We start from the raw sequence: 24449 nt of genomic DNA on the forward strand, positions 1-24449 counted from the left end.
GAAGCTTGTTTAGTGTGTGTGTGTGAATAAGAGAGATGTGAGAGGGGGGAGAGATGCTTCGCTGTCCTCCACCTAACTAAATGCCTGCTGGTTACCTGTGTCCTTTGTTGTTAGTTTTTCTAGAAATAGCTAAATTAGGTCATTTTGTTAGCTTTATATAAGCGTCTGCTCAATGACAATGGAATACAGCCTATTAGTCCAATTAACCTCCAGAATTCCATAATGTGGGAATTGGGCTTCCCGAGCAAGTCACCAAGGAATCACATTATATGATTGGTTGGACAGACATGTTTTTGCCATGGCAGCAAAGATTTTGGCATGGGCCACCACAGAGAAATGTTACTAGTGAAAATACTGTACTAGATTTTGTGTATATATTCTCTTTTTACCCTTTGTGTTCACAGAGGCCCCGGCACGAACCATCTGGCCTGGATCAGCACAAAAATGGAAGGAGGTACTTCTGAAATGAGCCCCTCTGTGGGGTGTAAGAAGAGAGGAGCAGCTTCTGAAGTAAGCCCCTCTGAGGAATATAAAAGACAGAGAACTGAGGGGTAAGACAACTTGTGTGTGTTTGCACTTCTTTACAAGTTGCCAAAAAACCTTTCCAGCATTTTTGGAAGCAGTAGGAATTAGAGTATCAGTTTTAGCCTAATACATTTCCTTGAGACTTCAGTGATTCAGCTCTGGGGTAGATTTGTGTTTATCATTTGTTAAATGGCATTTCCTGCAAAAACCTGCAATTAAACAGTGACCATTTTCGGAGACAGTACAACTAAATTTTATAACTAGGTGCACCAGTAAGACTTGAAAATATGCCCTGCATTTTTTTTTTTTTTTTACTGTCATATCATTGGAAACACATGCATGCATACGGGGAGAGCAGGGGTCAGAACAAACTGGAAAACAGACTAACAAACTTAAGACTCACACACAAGGGACTAAGAGATAATGGGAATAGGGCTAGACAACAATTAAAGTAATAACAGGCAAGGTAACAGCAAGCAGAGACAATACAATAACCAGGCAAAGAACAGACCAAAAGCAAGCACTTAAATACATACTGACAAGGCGGCTAACGAAGAAGGGCAGGTGGGGAATGAGAATTAAGCAATAGCAAGGGTGAAGGTAAAACAGGCAACAGGTGGGGAAACTTAATGACTAATGAACACTGACAAACATAGGACTAGGATCTCTACAAACAATGCAGTATTAAACTAAGCAGTATTAATCACAAACTGGGAATCACTAAGAATAATTAGCATAGAACTAAAATAAAAATGGGACCAGAAGTGACTAGATTCAAGCAAACCTAAGACCAGTGGCCTGTACTACGAAGGGGGTTTAACCAAATCAGACTTAACCCCGAGGTAATTTGCTAACGCAAGGTTGACAAAATCAGGTTGACTCCATCGGGGCTAATCAGTACTACGACGCCAGTTAAGAAGTTGATTTGTTAAAACGGTGTTAACTGCATTGGAGTTTGTGCGCGTTCACATATATAGAGCATGTTCGGCAACGCAAGGCACCGTTTGACTCATAGCGCAACCTCCATATGTTTCACAGAGGAAGACTGCAAGCTAATTATGCAGGGTTATGAGGAGTTTAAATCAACGCTGTAAAGAAAGTCCAATACCACTGCAGCCAACAAAAGCAGGCAGGCTTGTTGGCAACGTATTGACAACGGAGAAAATGCATACGTACATTTTCACGGTCATAAAACGTGGTCTAAAATATCTCACGACCGAGTATTAGACTATGAAGTACGTGTTTACTGAAAAGAATTGAAATACTGTTAATGATTACAGAGGCTAATACATGCGACACAATTCAGAAGTTACCTTTTATATGCTGCTAAGTAATGTAATGCTCAGTGAAGTTCCATTACTGTAATGTTACTCATAATGTAAATCTAATATTAACAATAACTGATCCGATTTCAAATGCAATAGTAAAGTGTATGTGGCAGCAACTCAAGATGAACATCATGTCAAGTGGTAGGGCTATGTATTTATATTTCTACTCATTATGAAAGATTTGTTGTGTCTATAGCCTCCACTTAATAGCGTGTTTCTATGTTTTACAGCTAATAATAAAGAGGTGTCTGTTCATATGACACTTAATAGAAGGTGAGCCACTGTTTAACAAACAAATAAATGATTTACAACAGGACAAGGCAGAAGCAAATGTGTAGTGAGAAAACGACTAGGAACCTGTCACTGCGGTTATGTTAGCCTCATATTCCATATTCAGTTTTCTGGCTTTAATATCTTTACGGAAGTAAAGTGGGCGTTTTTAATGACAGAATCGTGATGTCCAGTACCCAGACATCGATGCACACCGATTATTTTTCCGCTTCAAAACATTTTGTGATTTATGCCAAATCATGTTAATAGCTAATATAATATAGGTCCTTTCAGCTGTAATGACATGGTGGTTTAGTATTTTGGGCTCATGGTGACTGTTGCACACCCCTTTGTTTCCCAGATTGCTTTACATGCGAATTTTAATTATATATTCAATTTTGAATGTTCGAATGTATCCGTATACTGTGCAGTCGACAATACATGAATGGATTAATAACTTTAAAACTAGACAAGACAGGCACATCTATAGTGAAGTGTGCTTTGATCAGTGGACAACAGGGAACAATGCACACCCCTTGGGTTTTCAGAATAACTTTCTCTGTAACAGTTATTAATTAATACATTGTATGCATATTATATGCCATTGCTCCATTTCATACATATTAACAGAGAGAGCCCCACACGATTCGCGTGCCAATGTCATACGGATCATCCAGGTACGCCGGCATTGTCTTCGAAGAAATTGTAGTTGGAGGGGCGGTGCTCATATAGGGCTGGCTTACGCAGAAACCTCGACTTAACCAAGAACAAAAACTGCTTGGAGCAGTTTTGAGACTTAGCGTAAATTGCCATGGCAACATGCCTCGACTATAACTTACCCACCTTTCGTAGTACAGGTTAATCGCAAAGTTACACCACACGTCATCAAGTTACTCGCAAAGTTACCCCGATAAGCCAGTAAACCCGCTTCGTAGTACAGGCCACAGGTGTAATTTTCATGTCAATAGATCCTTTAGAAATATATTTACTGAGAAAAATGTTGACGCGTTCAATACTTATTTTCCCCACTGTGTGTGTGTGTGTGTGTGTGTGTATACAGTATATATATATATTCAAGATTCAAGATCTTTATTTGTCACATGTGTAGTCATACAAGTACAACAACACAGTGAAATGTACCCTGAGCCGCTCCTTGACTGTGCAAACATTAACAAAAGTAAAAATAAGTAAAGAAATGAGTGCAATAGAATAAGTATAACTGTATAAATGTAAGGGCAGTGCATAGTTTTAAAGTGCATTGTGCTATAATAGCACCGCAATATAAAAACAGTGTGCCTACAAAGTCCTGTTTCAATTAAGGAATGCTATGAGGGGAGTGGGGGCATGGTCTGATTTAGGACTCAGATGGCCTGAGGATAGAAGCTTCTCTTGAGTCTCTCTGTTTTTGCCCTGATAGTGCGGAACCTTCTGCCTGATTGCAGGAGTTGAAATAGTCCGTTACTGGGATGGGACGAGTCCTTCAATGTTCGGACTGCTCTGGACCAACATCTCTTAATGTAAATGTCCTGCAGGGAAGGTAGGATAGACCTGCAGCAGCGTTCTGCTGCCCGGATCACACTCTGAAGAGCTTTACGGTCCTGAATACAGCTATTTCCATACCAGGATGTGATGTTCTGTGTGAGGATGCTCTCCACAGCACCTGAATAGAAAGTCCTGAGAATAACTGGAGAGACCCCGAACTTCCTAAGTTGTCGCAGATAGTACAGACGCTGCCTAGCCCTTTTGGACTGGACCTGAATGTGAGCAGACCATGTCAGGTCTGAGGAGATGTGGACACCGAGATATTTGAAGGACAGAACCCTCTCCACTGGAGCTCCGTTGATGTTGAGGGGTTTGTAGACTCGCTGCTGACTCCTTCTGAAGTCCACTACCAGCTCCTTTGTCTTGCAAACGTTCAGCTGGAGGTGGTTGTCCTGACACCACGATGTCAGGTTCTTCACTTCGTCCATGTAGTCCTCCTCATCATTGTTGGAGATAGGTCGGTAGGTTTCCACTTGCACCAATGTCAGGTTCTCCAGGCACAGGATCAATTTTCCCTTGATATATGTCGAACTTCACAATGGTGTTCGAACCATGAGTGGCCACATAGTCAGAAGTGTAGAGGGAGTACAGCAGTGGTGAGAGTACGCACCCCTGTGGCGCCCCAGTGTTGGTGGAGACGCTGTCGGAGACACACCTACCCACCCTCACCACCTGAGATCTGCCAGTGAGGAAGTCCAACACCCATGCACACAAACGGCTGCTGAGTCCTAGGTCCCTCAGCTTTGTGAACAGTCTACTGGGCACTATTGTGTTGAACGCTGAACTGTAGTCTACAAACAGCAATCTGACATAGCGTTGACCCGCGTTGTACGTGGCGGTCCTGGCGTTCACTGCAGCGCGGATCGATCTGTCCACCCACGGTTTCTGGTTCGGGAACGACTTGACTCTCACTGTAGGGATGATCTCCTCCGCTAGCATGCTTACGAAGCTAACTGCTACTTCCGTAAACTCTTTGATGTCGTCTGCGCATGACCGGAGCATGTCCCAGTCTACGTCCTCGAGCGCGTCCTGTAGCGTAGCTTCTGATTGGGCAGACCAGCCTTTCACCTCCCTCGTGACTGCCTCATCCCTACGTTGCTTTGTTTATACTGAGGGATGAGGAAAATGGCGTTGTGGTCGGATTTTCCGAAAGCTGGATGTGAAACTGCTTTGTAGCCCTGCCTGTATGGCGTGTAGCAATGATCCAGAATTCTGTCTCCCCTCGTCGGACACGTAACGTGTTGGTATATGTATATGTATATATGTACAGTGTATATATAGTGTGTGTGTGTGTGTGTGTGTATATATACACACACATACACTATATGTCTTCGCAGCCTGAAATACGGTTCGCGAACCGGTACAAAAAATTTCCAAAACATTTGGTTCATAATCCGATTTGTCCGTGAACATTACTGTTCTTAGGTAGGTTAAGGTACCAGTATATGTGTGTGTGTGTGTGTGTGTCTATATATATATATAGGCCTATATATATATATATATATATATATATATATATATATATATATATATATACAGTAAAACTGGTCTAAGTCGCCGTCTTGTAACTCGTCAATGTGCCTAAGTCGAAGCTCAAGCAAAAGTCCCGATTTTTCCTAATGATGTTTCCTTTAAAATTCCTTGTGTAACTCGCCGCTTGTAAGTCGTCAAATTCCCTTAGTCGTCACCTAAATCCCGGTCCCGAAGAACACAAATGAATGAATTTTCCTACCTGTAAGTCGACACCCCAATCGCTGCATTCCCGCCGCCTGCTTCAAACCGCCTGCTTGTCACCACGGCGATGTAGAAACGGGGAATCCCCACCTATCGCACTAGTCGCTCCCTGGTCTTAAGTCTCGCGTGTATAGTGCGGTGTAGTAGAGGTATGGTGTTATATTTACTAGTCGGCAAAACGGCGAGATAGACATAAGTCGCCGAAGTGTCGATTTTATAAGTCGGCAAAACGGCGAGTTATATTTACTAGTCGACAAAACGGCGAGATAGACATAAGTCGCCAAAGTATCGACTTCAAGTGTATCTCGTAAGGTACGAGTGTATCTCGTCAATTCTCTACGTCGTCACTTTTAAGCTGGTCCCGCGAGTGTCGACTTAGACCGGTTTTACTGTATATATATATATATATAATATACACTGTATATCACAGTGCTTTTTAGTGTTAGTGTGACGATAGACAGGGCAAGGTTTTGAGCAATGTTGAGGGACAATGTTGCTTCGGCACTTTCCCATTGACAGTAGGCAACAAATTTCTACTCGAAAAACTTTGGCAATGGACAAATTTTTGCGGCCATCCAAAACCAAATGAGTTGCCCATTGTCTCCCCTGGCTGGTAATTGCCCAGCAACATTGCTCAAAAAGTTGCCCTGTGTATCATCACCTTTACGACCTACAAGAAAAAGTCTAGTGACAGAGGCTGTAACAATGTCACTAAATCTTTCATAAAAGAATCTTAATTCAAGTTGAGACAATTTCACATGAGGTAACTGTAAACAAGCTGGATTACATCAAGGGTTTCATGGCGTATCAGAGTACATGATGGCAGAAGAGAAGGCATAACTGAAGATTTAGCATCATGTTGTCCACTTAACATGAATTATATTTATATTCTGAGGATTTGTCTGTCCACAGTGTCCTGATGGAGAGAGCAGACTCAGCTGCACCCAGCTGTATTTCCATGAAGAGTGACTGGTCAATGGCGCCCCCATTGCACTTCAGAGCGGGACCTTTTCCAACATATCAAAGGTAAATGTGCATTTATACAAACACTGTTTAAAACACTCGGACTCTTAATCAAAAGGCATACAGGCATATATGAGACTAAGAGGGAAAAAACTTAATACATAATTTTTTAACTCTCAAACTCTCTTCATTATCTTTGAAATTTTAAACAGAAGTTCTGTCTGTATTCTATCTCTCTGTATTCTATATAAATTACATCTCACGTAAAAAGATGAAGATTTCTGTTATAGCAGCTCCAAGACAAAAAAGGAGTTTATTAAAGAAACAAAACATTAACAAAAACAAAGGGGACAGCACTTCCAACATGCAGGAACACACCACACTCAATGACTAACTAAAGAACAGAGAAAACATGGGCAATTAAATAGAAACAGGTAAAATTGAACGAGAGGGCAGGTGTGGAACATGGCATGACAATTAATCAATTAACTGAGACAGAGCAACAAACAACAGGTAGAGTGAGTTACAATAACAAGCACAGAACCTGTGCAGGGCAACCTATAACCAGGAAAACAGAAAATAAAACTATAAATACTGGGGAACACAACTAATAAATATAAATAAACAGATGAGGCTGGCCTGAGGACAAGCTTGAACCCACAACTAGAGGGTTAACAGTCTCTGAGCCCCACGCTCAGCCCACAGATTTATGCAGCAGGTTACGGAACCAAGAAAACACACTAGGGATAGACACACTGGGGCTGAAAGGCAAGAGACGGAGGAGGACAGGATGACCAGCAACACCTGTCGGCCAAAAGGGGAGGAGACACAAACGGATGCTGACCCTGACAGATTTCTAGAAAAAGTGACTTCCTGTGAGCTGGAATTGGAAGTTAGTTAATTGAAAAATGCATTTTATATTTAAATACTCAGCATACAACTGGAAAAAAGCTCACCTGTACACTACTGTATGTCCTTTAAGAATGACTGAAAAATAGCTTGTCTTTTTTGGTGATGAATGTTACTTTTTTTGATAACAAATAAATTGTCATGGTCTCATTAGTTCATGTTGAGGTTTCAATTTGAACAATGGAAAAATTACGACACAGTCAAATTTCTTGGTATCTGCATCAGCAATCCACTCAAAAGTAACATCAGCTTGACCAAAAAAGCCCAGCTCAGACTGTTTTCTAGGAAAGCTCAAATAATTCAAAGTAAAACAAAGTCTTCTCCTTAGGTTTTACACCAGCATCATCAAGAGCATACTCACTTAATAAGTTTCTGCTATTAAGTCATCAGAAAAAAAATCAAGCAATTGCTTTCTTTCCCAAATGTGATATTAAAATGGTTGCTGATTCTGATCTGGATAAATGTGACACTTTAGTGTTGAAGTATGAAATAAAATATACTTTTTGATCCCAGGGGAAAATTCTCTTGTGTACTGCCTGCAGCAACGTGCAAAAATTGCCAAGAAACAAACATAGAGTGCAGAACAAAGACAAAGAGCAAACATCCGTTGAGTAATGTCCGATGATACTTATGTCCCATAAGAGTTTTTATAAAAATTTATAGAGACATCGCTACTAAATATTCCACGGTCAGCTGTTAGTGGTATTATAACAAAGTGGAAACACATGGGAACAACATCAACTCACTGATGAAGTTGTAGGCCATGTAAAATCATAGAGCGGGAACAAGGCATGTTGAGGCACACAGTGTGCAAAAGTCACCAACTGTCTGCAGAGTCAATAGCTACAGACCTCCAAACTTCATGTGACCTTCAGATTAGCTGAAGAACAGGGAATAGAGAACTTCATGGAATGGGTTTCCATGGCCGAGCAGCTGCATCCAAGCCTTACATCACCAAGTGCAATGCAAAGCGTCATATGCAGTGGTGTAAAGCATGCTGCCACTGGACTCTATAGTAGTGGAGACGTGTTCTCTGGAGTGACGAATCACACTTCTCTGTCTGGCAATCCGATGGACGAGTCTGGGTTTGGCGGTTGCTAGGAGAACGGAACTTGCCTGACTGCATTGCGGCAAGTGTAAAATCTGGTAGAGGGAGGATTATGGTGTGGGCTTGGCCCCTCAGTTACAGTGAAAGGTACAAACATTCAAACATTCAAAGCCATTTCTTGCTCCCAACTTTGTGGGAACTGTTTGGGGATGGCCCCTTCCTGTTCTAACATGACTGCGCACCAGTGTCCATAAGGACATGGATGAGTGAGTATAGTGTGGAGGAACTTGACTGGCCTGCACAGAGCCCTAACCTCAACCAGATAGAACACCTTTGGGATGAATTAGAGTGGAGACTGCGAGCCAAGCCTTCTTGTCCAACATCAGTGCCTGACCTCACAAATGCTTTTCTGGAAGAATGGTCAAAAATTCCCATAAACACACTCCTATACCTTGTGGACAGCCTTCACAGAAGAGTTGAATCTGTTATAGCTACAAAAGGTATATGATGTACAGTATATTTGACCTGTCCCTTATAATGATCACGAGATATCCAGATTGAATTACGTCCTCACTTCCAGGGCCAAACACGGACATCAATAGACGTGTGTGTGTGTGTATGTATGTATGTATGTATGTGTGTATGTATGTGTGTATATATATATACTGTATATCTGCTGCTAGAAGGCTACACTGAGCAGCAGATCCCAGGTTAAAAATTTCTAAGATAGCAGTACTCAAGAACAAAGTGAAGTAGAAGACACTAGGGACGACCAGAAACCAGCCAGGTAGAGGACAGAAGTAACTTTCTAATGCCAGAGATGACCGTTAACTTATCCAACAGTTTCTCATTGATCATAGGATGACTTCAAGTGACCTTCAACAGTGAGAAAAAAATGGGAAACAATTGCAGGTGTGAAGTGCACTTTTAGGACCATCAGGCTCCTAGAAGCAGGACTGCCGTAAAGCGAGGAAGAAGTCCTTCATTAATGAGAAACAGGGAAGAACCAAGCTGCAGTTTGCAAAAAAAAAAAAGTATTATTCACAGATGCAGACCCATAAATTGAGAAATGAGGCTTTCCGGATGAGGCATTTGGCATCGTCTGAACTAACATCATTTCCTCAGCTGAATACAATGTAGAGAAGCATACTGGCCGCTGTGGACTGATAAAAGATATTCGCCACCTTCCTACACACATCTTGTACAGCCCCGCTGTGTTGTCAGCCTAGTCCAATCTGATGTTTAGGTGGAGCCCCAGGTAATTGTAACATTTCATCACCTCCATTTCCTCCCCCTGGGTGGTGACTGGTTGCAGGGACTCCTTGTTTTGCCAGAAGTCCACCATCAACTCCATTGTTTTGCTCCCTGTACTCTAAAGGCTGCCTTGTGCCTATACAGAGCTTACGCCATGTGAGTGGCCTTAGACCATTGCGAGCATTAATACTTGTGGGCTGGTTTGTTTGTGTTTCTCTGTAATTACACTGTCAAAATCCTAGCTGGCTGAGCGTGGTGGGTTTAAGTTTTGCTAAAACATTTTTACTGTTATCGGAAATGAAACTTAGCAATATTTGCAATTTTAATCATTGTTCTTTTTTTAATTTAATTATTTTATTTATCACTTGATCAGTCTGCATCACGGCACTGTAGTTATTTTTTGAGGAGGTTCGTGTCAGGCTGCAGTCTCGGGTATGCGCCTGTGCCATATCTATGGTGTTCATGCAACACAGAACACATAAATCAGCCTTTACTCATCGCCATTGCTGATTTATTCTACCATGGAGGAGTTGTCTGAGAACTTAATAGGTGTAGATGGCAATAGCTGGTGGTGCTGAAAATCTGATATGCACTGCTCAAAAAAATTAAAAGAACACTTTTTAATCAGAGTATAGCATCAAGTCAGTTAAACTTCTGGGATATTGATACTGGGATACTGGTCAGTTTAGTAGTAGAGGAGGTTGTTACTCAGTTTCAGCTGCTTTAGTGTTAATGAAATTAACAACAGGTGCACTAGAGGGGCAACAATGAGACGACCCCCACAACAGGAATGGTTTAACAGGTGGAGGCCAATGATATTTTTCTCTCTTCCTCTATTCTGACTGTTTTTTTCATTAGTTTTGCATTTGGCTACAGTCAGTGTCACTACTGGTAGCATGAGGTGATACCTGGACCCTACAGAGTTTGCACAGGTGGTCCAACTCCTCCAGGATGGCGCATCAATACATGCCATTGCCAGAAGGTTTGCTGTGTCTCTTAGCGCAGTCTCAAGGGCATGGAGGAGATTCCAGGAAACAGGCAGTTACTCTAGGAGAGCTGGACAGAGCCGTAGAAGGTCTATAACCCTTCAGCAGGACTGGTATCTGCTCCTTTGTGCAAGGAGGAAGAGGATGAGCACTGCCAGAGCCCTACAAAATGACCTCCAGCAGGCCACTGGTGTGAATCTCTCTGACCAAACAATCAGAAACAGACTTCATGAGGGTTTCCTGAGGGCCCGATGTCCTCTAGTGGGCCCTGTGCTCACTGCCCGGCACCGTGGAGCTCGACTGGTATTTGCCATAGAATTCCAGAATTGGCAGGTCTGCCATTGGCACCCTGTGCTTTTCACAGATGAGAGCAGGTTCACCTTGAGTACATGTAACAGACTTGAAAGGGTCTGGAGAAGCCCTGAAGAATGTTATGCTGCCTGTAACATTGTTCAGCATGACTGGTTTGGTAGTGTGATGGTCTGGGGAGGCATATCCTCTACAGGCTAGACAATGGCACCTTGACTACCATTAGGTATTGGAATGAAATCCTTGGACCCATTGTCGGACCCTAAACTGGTGCAGTGGGTCCTGGGTTCCTCCTGGTGCAGGACAATACCCGGCCTCATGTGACGAGAGTGTGCAGGCAGTTCCTGGAGGATGAAGGAATTGATACCATTAACTGGCCCCCACGCTTGCCTGAGTTAAATCCAATAGAACACCTCTGGGACATTATGTATCGGTCCAGGGAGCTCAGTGATGCCCTGTTCCAGATCTGGCCGGAGATCCCCCAGGACACCATTTGTCATCTCATTAGGAGCATGCCCCGATGTTGTCAGTCATACAAACATGTGGGGGCCATACAAACTACTGAGTATGATTTTGAGTTGCTGCAATGAAATTTCGGCAAAATGGACTAGCCGGCTGCATCATTTTTTCACTTAGATTTTTGGGGTGTCCTTGAATTCAGCCCACTGTAGGTTAATTTTCATTTCCATCTAACGATTTGGCATCTTTTTATTCCTAACACATTACCCAGTCCATATCATAGATATCCAGCATGATTTTTATTCCCATTCACATCTGATGTGTTTTCAGTCTTCCTTTAATTTTTTTTTGAGCAGTGTAGTTTAGCTTAATATCGCCTGTGCTGGCAGTGAAACAACTTGCACCAAAACACTTGTATAATTCACATAAATGGTGCAACGTAATGTTTTGTATTCTGTGAAAAATGAAAGATGTACTGGCCAGATTTAATAATAAAGTGTGAATATGTTTAACAGTAAAGTATAAATATGCCTCAAGTCAAATAAATAAAATTTTATGATGTTCGAGTGGCGAAGAGATCATGAGGCAGGCTACAAAGTTCAGTTTTTAGCAGAGTCTTATATTGCAAGATCCTTAAAAGGATGGCAGTATAACAGTGAGCGAGAATAAATCCAAAAAATGAAATACAGATTGCCTTTACTTTCACTTCTGCCTACATAACATTTACGTTCCGTTCTTTTTTGAAACCAGTGGAAATGCAGGGAGGTTCTGAAAAGGCACCAAGTCAGAATCAGCCCAGCATCTGCACCAGCACTGCCTCTGTGTTGGTGGAAATCAGACAATAGAAAACTGTCTTCCCCGACTACTGCATCTCTCTGTGTGGTGGTGCATGATATCACTGATTCTCTTCTACTGTTATAAGGAAATCATTGTTATGAAGCCTCCTTAATGAATAAAGCTTAAAATGGCATTTTAGATCTTTTCAAATAAAAATATACCACTAGGTTTATTCTTTGTCTGCAGCGACAACCATTTTAATGGGCACTTTAACAGTCTTTCTGTTATATTTGTGTAGATGATTTAAAGTTTATAATTTCTGCCTTATTCAGAGACCAAATGGGGGAATGCAGTTCATATCTACCCGACAAACCAGATTTATCATCCATATTGAAGGTATGCATTTAATGCTGATATATGTTTTGTTAATTGTTTTCTATATTGGCTAATATTTTATATAGCTGAACAATGACAAATTAATCATGTTAAAGATAAGATATTTAAAAATATGATTCATAAGCATGAAAAGGCATGGTACAAGCAGCATTAATTAACTGTGATTGTTTATTTTAGTCACTTGAGGAAAAAGCTGTGAAGTTCCTGAAAGATGAGCTGAAGAAGATCACAAGATATCTAGATCAGAATTACCCAGAATGTTCTGAGCCTCAGCTTGTGGAGAAGCCCAATGACCTGGACAGTGATGATCAGGTGCAGAAGATCTGTGGTAGAGAGGGAGCTCTGAAGATCACACTATACATCCTGAGGACCATGAAGCAAAATGATCTTGCTGACATATTGGAAAAGAGTAAGAGCTTTATGCCATTCTGTACATGAATGTGGTGTTTCTGGAAAAAATATACATGATGAAACTAAATTGACTTAAAAAATGGTATTTTTGTAAAAATATTCTTCCTTCCATACTGGTCAGGATCATAATTAGTGCATTTTGCTCATGTCTTTTCAGGGGAACTTATGTTTCAGTGTCAGCACAAAATCAAAAGTAACCTGAAGACGAAATCTGAGTGTGTATTTGAAGGGAAAGCTAAGGAAGGACAGCCAACACTTCTCAGTGAGATTTACACAGAACTCTATATAACTGAAGGAGGAACTGGAGGAGTCCATGATGAACATGAAGTGACACAGATTGAAACAACATCCAGGAGACGGCTAACAGAAGATACTACAGTCAACTGCAATGATATATTTAAACGCTTATGTGGGTGTGTGACACCTATCAGAACTGTACTCACTAAAGGAGTTGCAGGAATTGGGAAAACATTCTCTGTGCAGAAATTTATTCTAGACTGGGCAGAAGGAAAAGCAAACCAGGATGTTCACTTCATTTTTGCTCTTCCTTTCCGGGATCTGAATTTGATTAAGGGTGAATACAGTCTAATTGAACTTCTTCATCACTTTGTCCCAGATCTGAAATCATTTGAATCCACTGAGTTGTTTAGGTTCAAAGTCTTGTTTGTCTTTGATGGCCTGGATGAGTGTCGCCTTCCTCTAGATTTTCATAACAATGAGAGCTGGTGTGATGTAACAAAGAAAACATCACTGGATGTGTTGCTGACTAATCTCATTAAGGGGAATCTGCTTCCATCTGCTCTACTCTGGATCACCTCCCGGCCAGCAGCAGCCAATCAGATACCTCCTGAGTGTGTCCACCAGGTGACAGAGATACAAGGATTCAATGATGCCCAGAAGGAGAAGTATTTCAGGAAGAGATTTAATGATCAGAGCCTGGCTAGCAAGATTATCATACATGTGAAATCATCAAGGAGCCTCTTCATCATGTGTCACATACCTGTGTTCTGCTGGATTTCAGCCACTGTTCTTGGGAGACTTTTTAGTGAAACTGACAGTGAAGAAATCCCAAAGACTCTGACTGAAATGTACACACATTTCCTGATATTTCACACAAGTTTAAAAAATGACAAGTACATGAAAAAACATGAAACCAAGCTCAATAAATCCTCTCCGTCTGACAAAAAATTCCTTTTAAAACTTGGTAAACTGGCTTTTGACAACCTTGAGAAAGGCAATTTCATATTTTATGAGCAAGATCTGATAGAGAATGACATTGATGTGACTGAAGCCTCAGTTTACTCTGGAGTGTGCACAGAAGTCTTTAAAGAAGAGTCTGGGTTGTATCAGGAGAAGGTGTACTGCTTTGTACATCTGAGCATTCAGGAGTATCTCGCTGCTTTATACATGTTTCTATCAAACTCATCAGCTGATCTGCTGAAGACTACAGTGGATGAGGCACTAACGAGCGAGAATGGACACTGGGACCTCTACCTCCGCTTCCTCCTTGGCCTCTCAACAGACTCCAGTAAGACTCTGTTACAAAGCCTACTAGCACAGACTAGTACCAGCTCACATAACACGAAGGAAATAGCCCAATACATCAAGGAGAAAATACTGGAGAATTTGTCTCCAGAAAGGACCATCAACCTGTTCCACTGTCTGAATGAACTGAATGACAATTCTCTAGTAAACGAAGTACAAAGATACCTGAATTCAGGAAAAAATTTTGTAGAACGCCTCTCACTTGCTCAGAGGTCAGCTCTGGCCTTTGTGTTACTGATGTCAGACAAGGAGCTGGATGTATTCGATATGAATAAATTCATCAGATCCAATGAAGATCTTCGGCGGCTGCTTCCTGTGGTCAAGAAATCTAGGACAGCTCTGTAAGTGATGTGAGGATGTGAAAACATGTATAGTGTGGCAGTAATACATTGATATTACCTGAAATATATATGAAATATACAGTTTTATTCCCTGGCCTTCAGGGAATACATATGGTTGTAGCACCCATCTGCCATCTCCACTGCTGCCACAGACACTTTAGCATGTGAGCCAATAACCCTTTAAGATAATTAAAACACAGCTCACTTAAGGTGCCATAGAATTAGAGGTCGACCGATATTGAATTTTACCGATACCGATAGCTAGGCTGGTCCGTACTTGCCAATAACCGATTAATTAACCGATAGTTTTTAAAATGGATACTGGATTTAAAAAAAAAAACTAAATTAAAACACAACACTACATGTAAAATAGTACTAAACTTTATTACAAAAACCAAACAAAAAAACAGTACTGAATCATGAAAATGTGCTATATGAAATAAATATGAATATATTAATAAATATTGAGGTAAATTAAAGACATGCTTTCAAACTGAAAGAAAAAGTAACACTCCAAATAAATAAATAAAAAGTTACATACAAAATGAATTATATAATTATATAATATTATAATTATATATAATATTAATTATATAAATGTATATTATATGTGTAGTCTCCCACTATATTTGCTTCTATTTTGAAAACTTTTTTCTCTCTCCATAGGCAGAGGTTGACCAAACTGTTTGTGTAATCTGTTAACAACGCTCATTATATACCCGTCTTTTTAGGCAAGAACCAGATAATGAGTTTCACGTCATGAAATCGTTTTAATACGAAGGGAGCTGTATTACGTGATAACAAATTTAATAAAAACATCGTAAGTTAGGCCTATAATATTAATGATTTCATTTCAAACAACAAATATATTATATAGAGAAGGTGAGCAAAGTATCAACAGAGCTTTTTGAAACTCCGAATCAGTAAAACACTGCGTCGCAAAAAGATTCACTATTTCGAAGCGCTCCAGTCGGATCCCCCCATCCCCCCGGCAAATCGCACCCTGTGCCTGAAGATAAAAAGAACTGAAATCGAATGCATTCCTGATGGTAACAATCATGACATTAAACATTTGGGTCGGACTTGCGTGTATTTTTGCCACATTATTTTAACCGCTTGATGTACTGCTAATGTTAGCGTCCTCTCAGCCTTGTCGACAAACATACTGCTGTTCTTTCTCCAATGCAGAATCTAATCAACAAATGAATTACTTTATATTGAGATGAAAACATGTACTGTAGTGTACTGTATACATACCTTTTCGCTATCTGTGTTTTAAACGTGCATTTGAAGTGTCAGCGTTGTCCGTGCACCGCGCTCTCTCCAGGCAGCTTGCGCTCTCCTTGCAACTAACAGTATCACGTGTCAAAACAAAAGCATGTGCTTTACAGCGATTTTCGCCTATAGAGGCGGCACTTGCCATAGATATATATGTTGGCTCTCGCACTGTATAAGGATAACAGACCGTTCTCAGCCGCTTCAGCTCTGACGCAACCCGGAAAAACTATCGGCGTGGATTTTTGCCGATAACCGATAGTTCCGGGAATCAACTATCGGTGCCTATTAATCGGCAAAACCGATACATCGGTCGACCTCTACATAGAATGCATTTATTTATTTATTTATTTATTTATTTATTTAATTTTTTCCCAAATTTTTCTCTGGTGTCTACATAGAAGGTTCGTAAACTTGGGTTGGTCAAAAAATGTCCAGAAGTGGTTTTAGAGGCCCATTAACAATCCTATAATTTGGCCGTAGAATGGAACAAGCTGTTCTGTCTTATTTGATGGGCTCATTAATAGGATCATGAGCTCTGCTCTGTTTGGCTGGTTTACAGTGAGGCACTGTTCACACAGAACCAATTTGCCGAACGTAACTAATAGTCCTTCTTCAGCCTGAGGTGCAACATTAGCATAATCATAACTTCGTTTTCAGCAACAAACTAATTTTATGATTCTAGTTTTGTCATGCAAGTTTTATAAATACAGTGGTACCTCGGTTCTCGAACTTAATCCGTTCCAGACTCCGGATCGAATCCTAAAAAGTTCGAGTTCTGATCGAATTTTTCCCGTAAGAAATAATGGAAAACCAATTAATTGGTTCCCGGCCCCCCAGAATTACACCTAAATTTTTTTATTTTTTTTTTTTTTTTTTTTTTTAGCATTTACACATTACACAAAATGAACAGGATAAAACAAGAGCATTTTTTTTCTTAATGGCTTCCAAAACGATAAAGATCTTATCCCAACATTACCCCTGTCCTGCCCTGATCGTCCGCTCCTTCCGTGTGCTACGCCCCCTCATTAATCTCGTGTGGGATCCCTATATGATCAGCTGTTTCTGGTTGTTGTCATTAGTCCTCTGTATTAATGCTGCATTCCATTTGCCCTTGGAACTCAGATTCCGAGTCGGATTCCGAGTTTTGAAGCCGGAAGTGAAGACATGCGTGCTCCTGTTTCTCGGAGATCCGAGAAATATCTCGGATAAGGCCATAGAAGGCCATAGATCCCGAGTTCAGAATCCAAGATGGCTGCGTCCTTTATCAACAGAAGGGAAAGTTGTAGTTTTATCCTGTTTAAGCACTACTTCTCATTTGTGGCTCATTAAATCGGTCGCACACACTATACCATCCAAATTATCTGTGGACGTGTTGCTATGGAGTTTTATACGTCAAGCACCGCGCGTAATGTGTTATCAAGTGATATTGCTGACAATGGCTACCAATGAACCGGGATTGAATTGGATTTCATGATTAGTCGGATTATTTGTCGGATTAACGTAGTTCGGGCTAATTGTAAGTGGACGAAGATAAAGGCCATTTAAACTGAGGTACCTTAAATCTGACAAGTTGTCCGGCTAAGCAAAAAATCTTGCTTTTTCATATGGATCCATGGTATTGCTACTTCTGTGGCAAATGGAACGCATCCGACTCGGTTTTCCCGAGTTTTTAGCGGATGTGATGTAATCTTGGATTTCAAAAATCGGATCCCGAGGCAAATGGAATGCAGCATAAGTCCGCGTTTCAGTTTGTTTCCCCAGTCCGATCATTGGGTGCGTTCGACTTGCTTACAGCGCTGGCTTAAAGTAACGCATTCTGAATCTGATCCTGACGTAATGCATTACGGTTATGGTGCGTTCGATTATTTCTCTCCAAGTCGGAACTTGGATGAAAACGTCACGAAAAACGTCACTTCCCGTCGGAAACACGCCTCTTTTATGATGTTGAAGTCGGACAAGATTATTATTATTTTTTTTTTTAATGCTTTATTATGAACTTCAAACATATGATACAGCAGAGTAGATCAGCACACAATAATAACAACAATAATAATAACTTTAAGAAGTAAAAGGAAACAACAAAGAAAGAAAATAAATAAGTAAATAATAAAACAAAATAATGATGTAGGGGCTTAAATTACAATAAATTAAATTCAGTGCAGATATTGATGGTCTTTATAGCTTTGGAATTATTACAATAATAAATAGTTTGGAGGTATTGTTGAAATTCGTTTTCAAAGATAATAAACATAGGTGTTCTGTTGCAATGCTTGCTCTTATGTACACTCACCTAAAGGATTATTAGGAACCTGTTCAATTTCTCATTAATGCAATTATCTAATCAACCAATCACATGGCAGTTGCTTCAATGCATTTAGGGGTGTGGTCCTGGTCAAGACAATCTCCTGAACTCCAAACTGAATGTCAGAATGGGAAAGAAAGGTGATTTAAGCAATTTTGAGCGTGGCATGGTTGTTGGTGCCAGACGGGCCGGTCTGAGTATTTCACAATCTGCTCAGTTACTGGGATTTTCACGCACAACCATTTCTAGGGTTTACAAAGAATGGTGTGCAAAGGGAAAAACATCCAGTATGCGGCAGTCCTGTGGGCGAAAATGCCTTGTTGATGCTAGAGGTCAGAGGAGAATGGGCCGACTGATTCAAGCTGACAGAAGAGCAACTTTGACTGAAATAACCACTCGTTACAACCGAGGTATGCAGCAAAGCATTTGTGAAGCCACAACACGCACAACCTTGAGGCGGATGGGCTACAACAGCAGAAGACCCCACTGGGTACCACTCATCTCCACTACAAATAGGAAAAAGAGGCTACAATTTGCACGAGCTCACCAAAATTGGACAGTTGAAGACTGGAAAAATGTTGCCTGGTCTGATGAGTCTCGATTTCTGTTGAGACATTCAAATGGTAGAGTCAGAATTTGGCGTAAACAGAATGAGAACATGGATCCATCATGCCTTGTTACCACTGTGCAGGCTGGTGGTGGTGGTGTAATGGTGTGGGGGATGTTTTCTTGGCACACTTTAGGCCCCTTAGTGCCAATTGGGCATCGCTTAAATGCCACGGCCTACCTGAGCATTGTTTCTGACCATGTCCATCCCTTTATGACCACCATGTACCCATCCTCTGATGGCTACTTCCAGCAGGAAAATGCACCATGTCACAAAGCTCGAATCATTTCAAATTGGTTTCTTGAACATGACAATGAGTTCACTGTACTAAAATGGCCCCCACAGTCACCAGATCTCAACCCAATAGAGCATCTTTGGGATGTGGTGGAACGGGAGCTTCGTGCCCTGGATGTGCATCCCACAAATCTCCATCAACTGCAAGATGCTATCCTATCAATATGGGCCGACATTTCTAAAGAATGATTTCAGCACCTTGTTGAATCAACGCCATGTAGAATTAAGGCAGTTCTGAAGGCGAAAGGGGGTCAAACACCGTATTAGTATGGTGTTCCTAATAATCCTTTAGGTGAGTGTATATGAAATTTTGCTAGGATAATAAGAAGATTTATAAGATAGTATTCTTCCTGTTTAGAATGACAGATATTGTAAAATCCAAACAACACATACTTAAATGAGAGAGAAAAATTTTCACATATACATCGGCATACAAACTGAGATAAGTTTTTCCAAAACATAGTGACAAAAGGGCAGTTCCAGAACAGATGTAAAACTGTTTCAACATGGACATTACAGAAAGAACAATTTGTCTGAATATCCTTCTTCAACTTCAAATTTGTCGGGTAACACCTGTGTAGCAATTTATAACAGACATCGCTACATTTATTTGAAATGACATATTTGTATGACAAAGACCAAACTTTTTTCCACAAAATATTTGGAACAAATCGCCCCCAAGAAGTCGGACAAGATTTTCTTGTCCGAGTTGCCCCTGTGACGTAATTTCAACATGGCGACTTGGTTTGTTTGTAGTTTGTTTACCGTTCGAAAAAAGAATATCGCTATGAATATACTAAAATATTTTATAAAGCTTTTAATGTGGTTTGACTAGTTCGTGTTTCTTGTTTGTCTCTCGGAAAAATATCCATTTCTCCATTTTCTCCATTTGGAAAACTCCAAATCTGCTAAAATATAAAGCAACAACACACAGCAACGTGTTCATGGAGGCAGCCATGTTTGTTCCGAGATGTGGATAGCTGGAACGGAAGATTGTCGGACGTGATGTCACTCAACTCAGAAGTTCCGAGAGAAAAACGAACGCACCATCAGATGCATTGCGACCTCTCACCCGGCTGCACAAACTGGAACCGCCTCCGTGACGACACACCTTTGCCCTTATTGGCTGAAGAGTTTAGTTACACGCATGACGTTTGTATCCCAGGCAGTTCCGATGCGTAATCTGCTATTTCTCCCAAATATCACGTAAAGCAATGAGAACTGGTTTTCAGTTAATTTTCCTGGCAAAATAAAGTTTAAATAAATGACATAAATGCTCTAATAGTACACATAAGTTAGTGGTTTATTTATTGTTAGTTACTGCAATGTTGCGCTGCTTTATTTGGTTAATCGTCCAGTCTGGGAAGAAGGCATTCAAGTAAGAATTGCATTGTAGTATGACTCATTTCCGGGCGCATACAATTTATATTAGGTCAGCGTTCACGGTTCGACTTCTGATATTCAGATCAAGTTCTAGGTCAACCTGGTTTGTTCGACTTTCAAGATATTTGAGTTCTAGTGAGTTCGAGAACCGAGGTACCACTATCTCCATAGCAAGCTGAACAGCTTGTAAATGTGTTACTTGTAATGAATTTCTTTCTTTTTTTTAAGTGCAGAATCGATTAGATATTTGTTTAGCTAACCAAAAGTAGGCTGAGAGAAATAACTCTTATCAATGTCAGTACCTCAGACTTCGTAATGTTGTTTACTACTCTCCTGCTAAACTGGGGTATGCTTTCTGAAAAGCATAGCTACTAGCAACGTGATTAGCTACTTACATAGTTAGAACCATGCAACTATGTAAGTCATTAATGGGAGCCTTTGGGAAACATTCCCCTCACTTACCTGTTAACGATCAATATCAACCATGCCTGTTGACAGTTTGGTTCCTTGAGAAGGGTATGAAAATTCACAGCCTTGAACGGCACACTTATGCATACAGCCTGCCATTTTTGCTGTTCTCTGCTACATTCTTCACAAATCTACACAACTGTTGAAGTCTGAATGCGCATGTCCATTGAGCTTGAAAGTGGGCTGGCATATATTACGTTTTGGGAGTGTGATTAAGACTGTTTTTCGAAACAGAATTCGAAACAGCTCATTTCACTTCCTTCTTTTACATATTCAGGAATTATATTTGAAAGAGGGAACAACAGTGTTTGAGATTCCTGGTGTGTCATTTCCATGTACTGAACTTTCATTCTTTGGCACCGTTAAAAAGGAGTTTGGAGATTGCTAACGAGTTTCAAAAAACAGACAACAAAATAACGTAAATTAATCTGTCATTGAATAGATTTTAGATCATGGTCACTCTCATGCACTCAATCATCAAACTGGCTCTGTAAGAATATTATTAGGGAACGTGGTCTGTATCAGAGGTGGTAAATCCAGACCAAGGTTTATTTTCAACAAACCAGTTGTAAAGAGGCACAGTCACAGAGTACTCAACTGGTTGGTTGAAACTAAATCTTGGTCAGGATTTGTACTTCCTCAACCTGAAATTACCACCTCTGGTCTATATGACTTCTGAAAATGTACAGTTTGGCTAAAAGTACATAGGTTTGACTTAAGGTAGACTTGATCACTGTCAATGATAATGTGATTGTAACAAATGGCAAGAGAACCTGCAGTGTACCAACAGCTGTTCATTTGAGTAGGTGGATTGAGTTCTTGAAATTTCTGCACGCTAAACTTTTCATCCACTAAACTCTGATATCTTCCTTTCGAAGTGAAAATGCTCATGTATTCTTCATGACAGGAAACATGTTGACCTTCAGACGATTGTCCAAAAAGTAAATGTTACCATGTTTAACTATTTTCCTAACTGTAGTGATTTAAGCTGTTGCCGTGTTTACCCTCCAATTCCTTTTGAAGTATAGGGTGTGCCTATTATTATGTAGTATTTTGTATCACTGATGTGTAGGGTATATATACCCATCTATGTGTGTATAATAACATGTTTCCTTTTTCAGGCTGAACAGCTGTAGGCTCACAGAGAAATGCTGTGAAGCACTGGCTTCAGTTTTTAGCTCAAAATCCTCACACCTGAGAGAGCTGGACCTGAGTGACAATGACCTGCAGGATTCAGGAGTGAAGCTGCTCTCTGCTGGACTGGGGGATTCACCCTGTAAACTGGAGATACTGAGGTCAGTATTACTGGGTATTTCACACTGTAAACTGGAGATGCTGAAGTCAGTATTACTGGGTATTCCACACTGTGAAGTGAAATACTGAGGTCGATATTTCTGGGTGTTACACACTGTAAACTGGAAAAACTAAGGTTAGTATTACTAGGCATTCCACACTGCACAATGGAGATACTAAGTTCAGTGCTACTTCTTGCAGTAATTAAAGAACAGTTGTTCTTTTCCCAGTGTGTCCCTTCAGTTTAGAGGAGTCTAAGAATTTGTTCCAGTATCCTCTCTTAATTATTTTTGCTTCATAATTTTGGCAATAATTGTTATTATGTGACAGTTTAACACTCTTTTAATTTACTATCATATTATAACAGACTGCAAAACCTGTTTTATATCAAGTGACTCTTGATATTAAATGAAAATGAAAACAAAGTATTTTTTGACAAATGATATGTAAATAATGGCAGAAGAATCTGGGGGCTCATTTGTAAAAAATGTAAGGAAATATTCATGCGAAAACTCGACTTTTGTACGAAAAGTAAAAGTCAGATTTATTAAACCTTGCATAAATATGCATTGTACAGGTTCTAAATCACATGTATCATAGAAACACTTGCACATGTGCACATTTAAGAGACCACCCCTTTATAAACCACTATTTACTACAACATTGGCAATGTACATTAGCCAAGTACATATAAATGTGCACATCCCAAGTTTGCAATGCCATTTCAGAGACAATGCAGCTACAAACAGAAAAAGGAATTTCTCAGAATGTGAAGTGCAGACTTAATAGTGTTCGAAGTAGAGGAACGCCAAACCATTTTATCTGGAAGTACATCTGCCAGTGTGACAAAAAAAAACTAAATGGCAGCATGTGACTGTTATTGTGGTCAGCTCAACAAGCCAGACAAAGACAGGAATTAAACAAAATGGCTGGATTTAAAATCCATTATACTGACATTCCTCTTCTCTATGTAGTTAGTGAAATGAAGGTAACCCCTTCAGATTTGTGAGGGTTATTTTCACTCCCGCAAATGTGAAAATTTGTGAAAAATACTTCCCCAACCCATAACAGTCTGCTAGCCTGAGCAATAACATAAAACATCTATTTATTAGCAATGTCTAAACAAACTCTACTGTACACTTTGCATGTGAAATTATTTTGTCATTTCCTATCTTATATAATGTACAAACCATCTAACTTATATAAAATTATGTAGAATGTTACTAATTTACGCACTGGGAGCATAACATTTTGGACACATTATTAGAAATGCACAGTTAACGGTACTGAAAATTTTAAAAGATACTGTACCATCAAAACGACAGCTAACATGAATGAGGCTGGTTGTCAAGACAAATGGCCCTTTTCCATTGGTATACAGGAACCGACCTGTACCCCAGCCGTACTGAGAAGAGCGTGGTTGCAAATCTTTTTGGTTTTCCACTGCAGGAGGGTGGCTCAGTAAAGGCGTTGCCAAGTTTGGAGAGCAACAGTGACATTAAATCAAAGAGACGCTTGTTTATCGTGTGCATCATGATTTACTGTATGCAGTTATTATTATTTTTATTATTTCTTACTGTGTGCTCATTTTTGCTGGCATGTCTATGAGAATTGTGCGAACAGTTTGGGGAAAGTCCTTTTCTGCTCCAGCATGACTCTGCTGTAGAGCACAAAGCAAGGTCCATAAAGACAGGCTTGGGTGAGTTTGGTGTAGAGGAATTTGCCTGGCCTGCGCAGAGCCCTTACCTCAACCCCATCGAACACCTGTATTCATAAAAAAAATGCGTATACATATTTTCTTTAGAATTAGAATTTGGTGATCAGTGGTCATTGTTGACACACATGAGAACATAAGAAATTTACAAACGAGAGGAGGGTATTCGGCCCATCAAGCTTGTTTGGGGAAAACTTAACTAATAACTCAGAGTTCTTAAAATCTTATCTAGCTCTGATTTAACACTCACACTGTTTATTAAAGACAGACAAGCACTCACGCCGACCGAAAAAATAAAAATATATATATATCT

General features: G+C 40.3%; 1 protein-coding gene across 2 annotated transcripts in view; it reads left to right on the top strand.

Annotated features, from left to right (window-relative positions):
- The first annotated feature begins 414 nt into the window (after positions 1–414).
- Positions 415–24449, top strand: part of LOC140587378 (NLR family CARD domain-containing protein 3-like) — a 35944-nt gene continuing 11909 nt past the window's right edge. For both annotated transcript variants that reach the window (XM_072708640.1, XM_072708641.1), the window contains exons 1-6: positions 415–551; positions 6312–6425; positions 12437–12500; positions 12678–12909; positions 13069–14797; positions 22251–22424. In XM_072708640.1, the coding sequence (XP_072564741.1) occupies positions 445–551; positions 6312–6425; positions 12437–12500; positions 12678–12909; positions 13069–14797; positions 22251–22424 (2420 nt within the window). In that variant the 5' untranslated portion in view covers positions 415–444. The remainder of the gene's footprint in view (positions 552–6311; positions 6426–12436; positions 12501–12677; positions 12910–13068; positions 14798–22250; positions 22425–24449) is intronic.

This window comes from Paramormyrops kingsleyae, unplaced genomic scaffold, assembly GCF_048594095.1.
Source record: "Paramormyrops kingsleyae isolate MSU_618 unplaced genomic scaffold, PKINGS_0.4 ups198, whole genome shotgun sequence".
NCBI classification, from domain to species: Eukaryota; Metazoa; Chordata; class Actinopteri; order Osteoglossiformes; family Mormyridae; genus Paramormyrops; species Paramormyrops kingsleyae.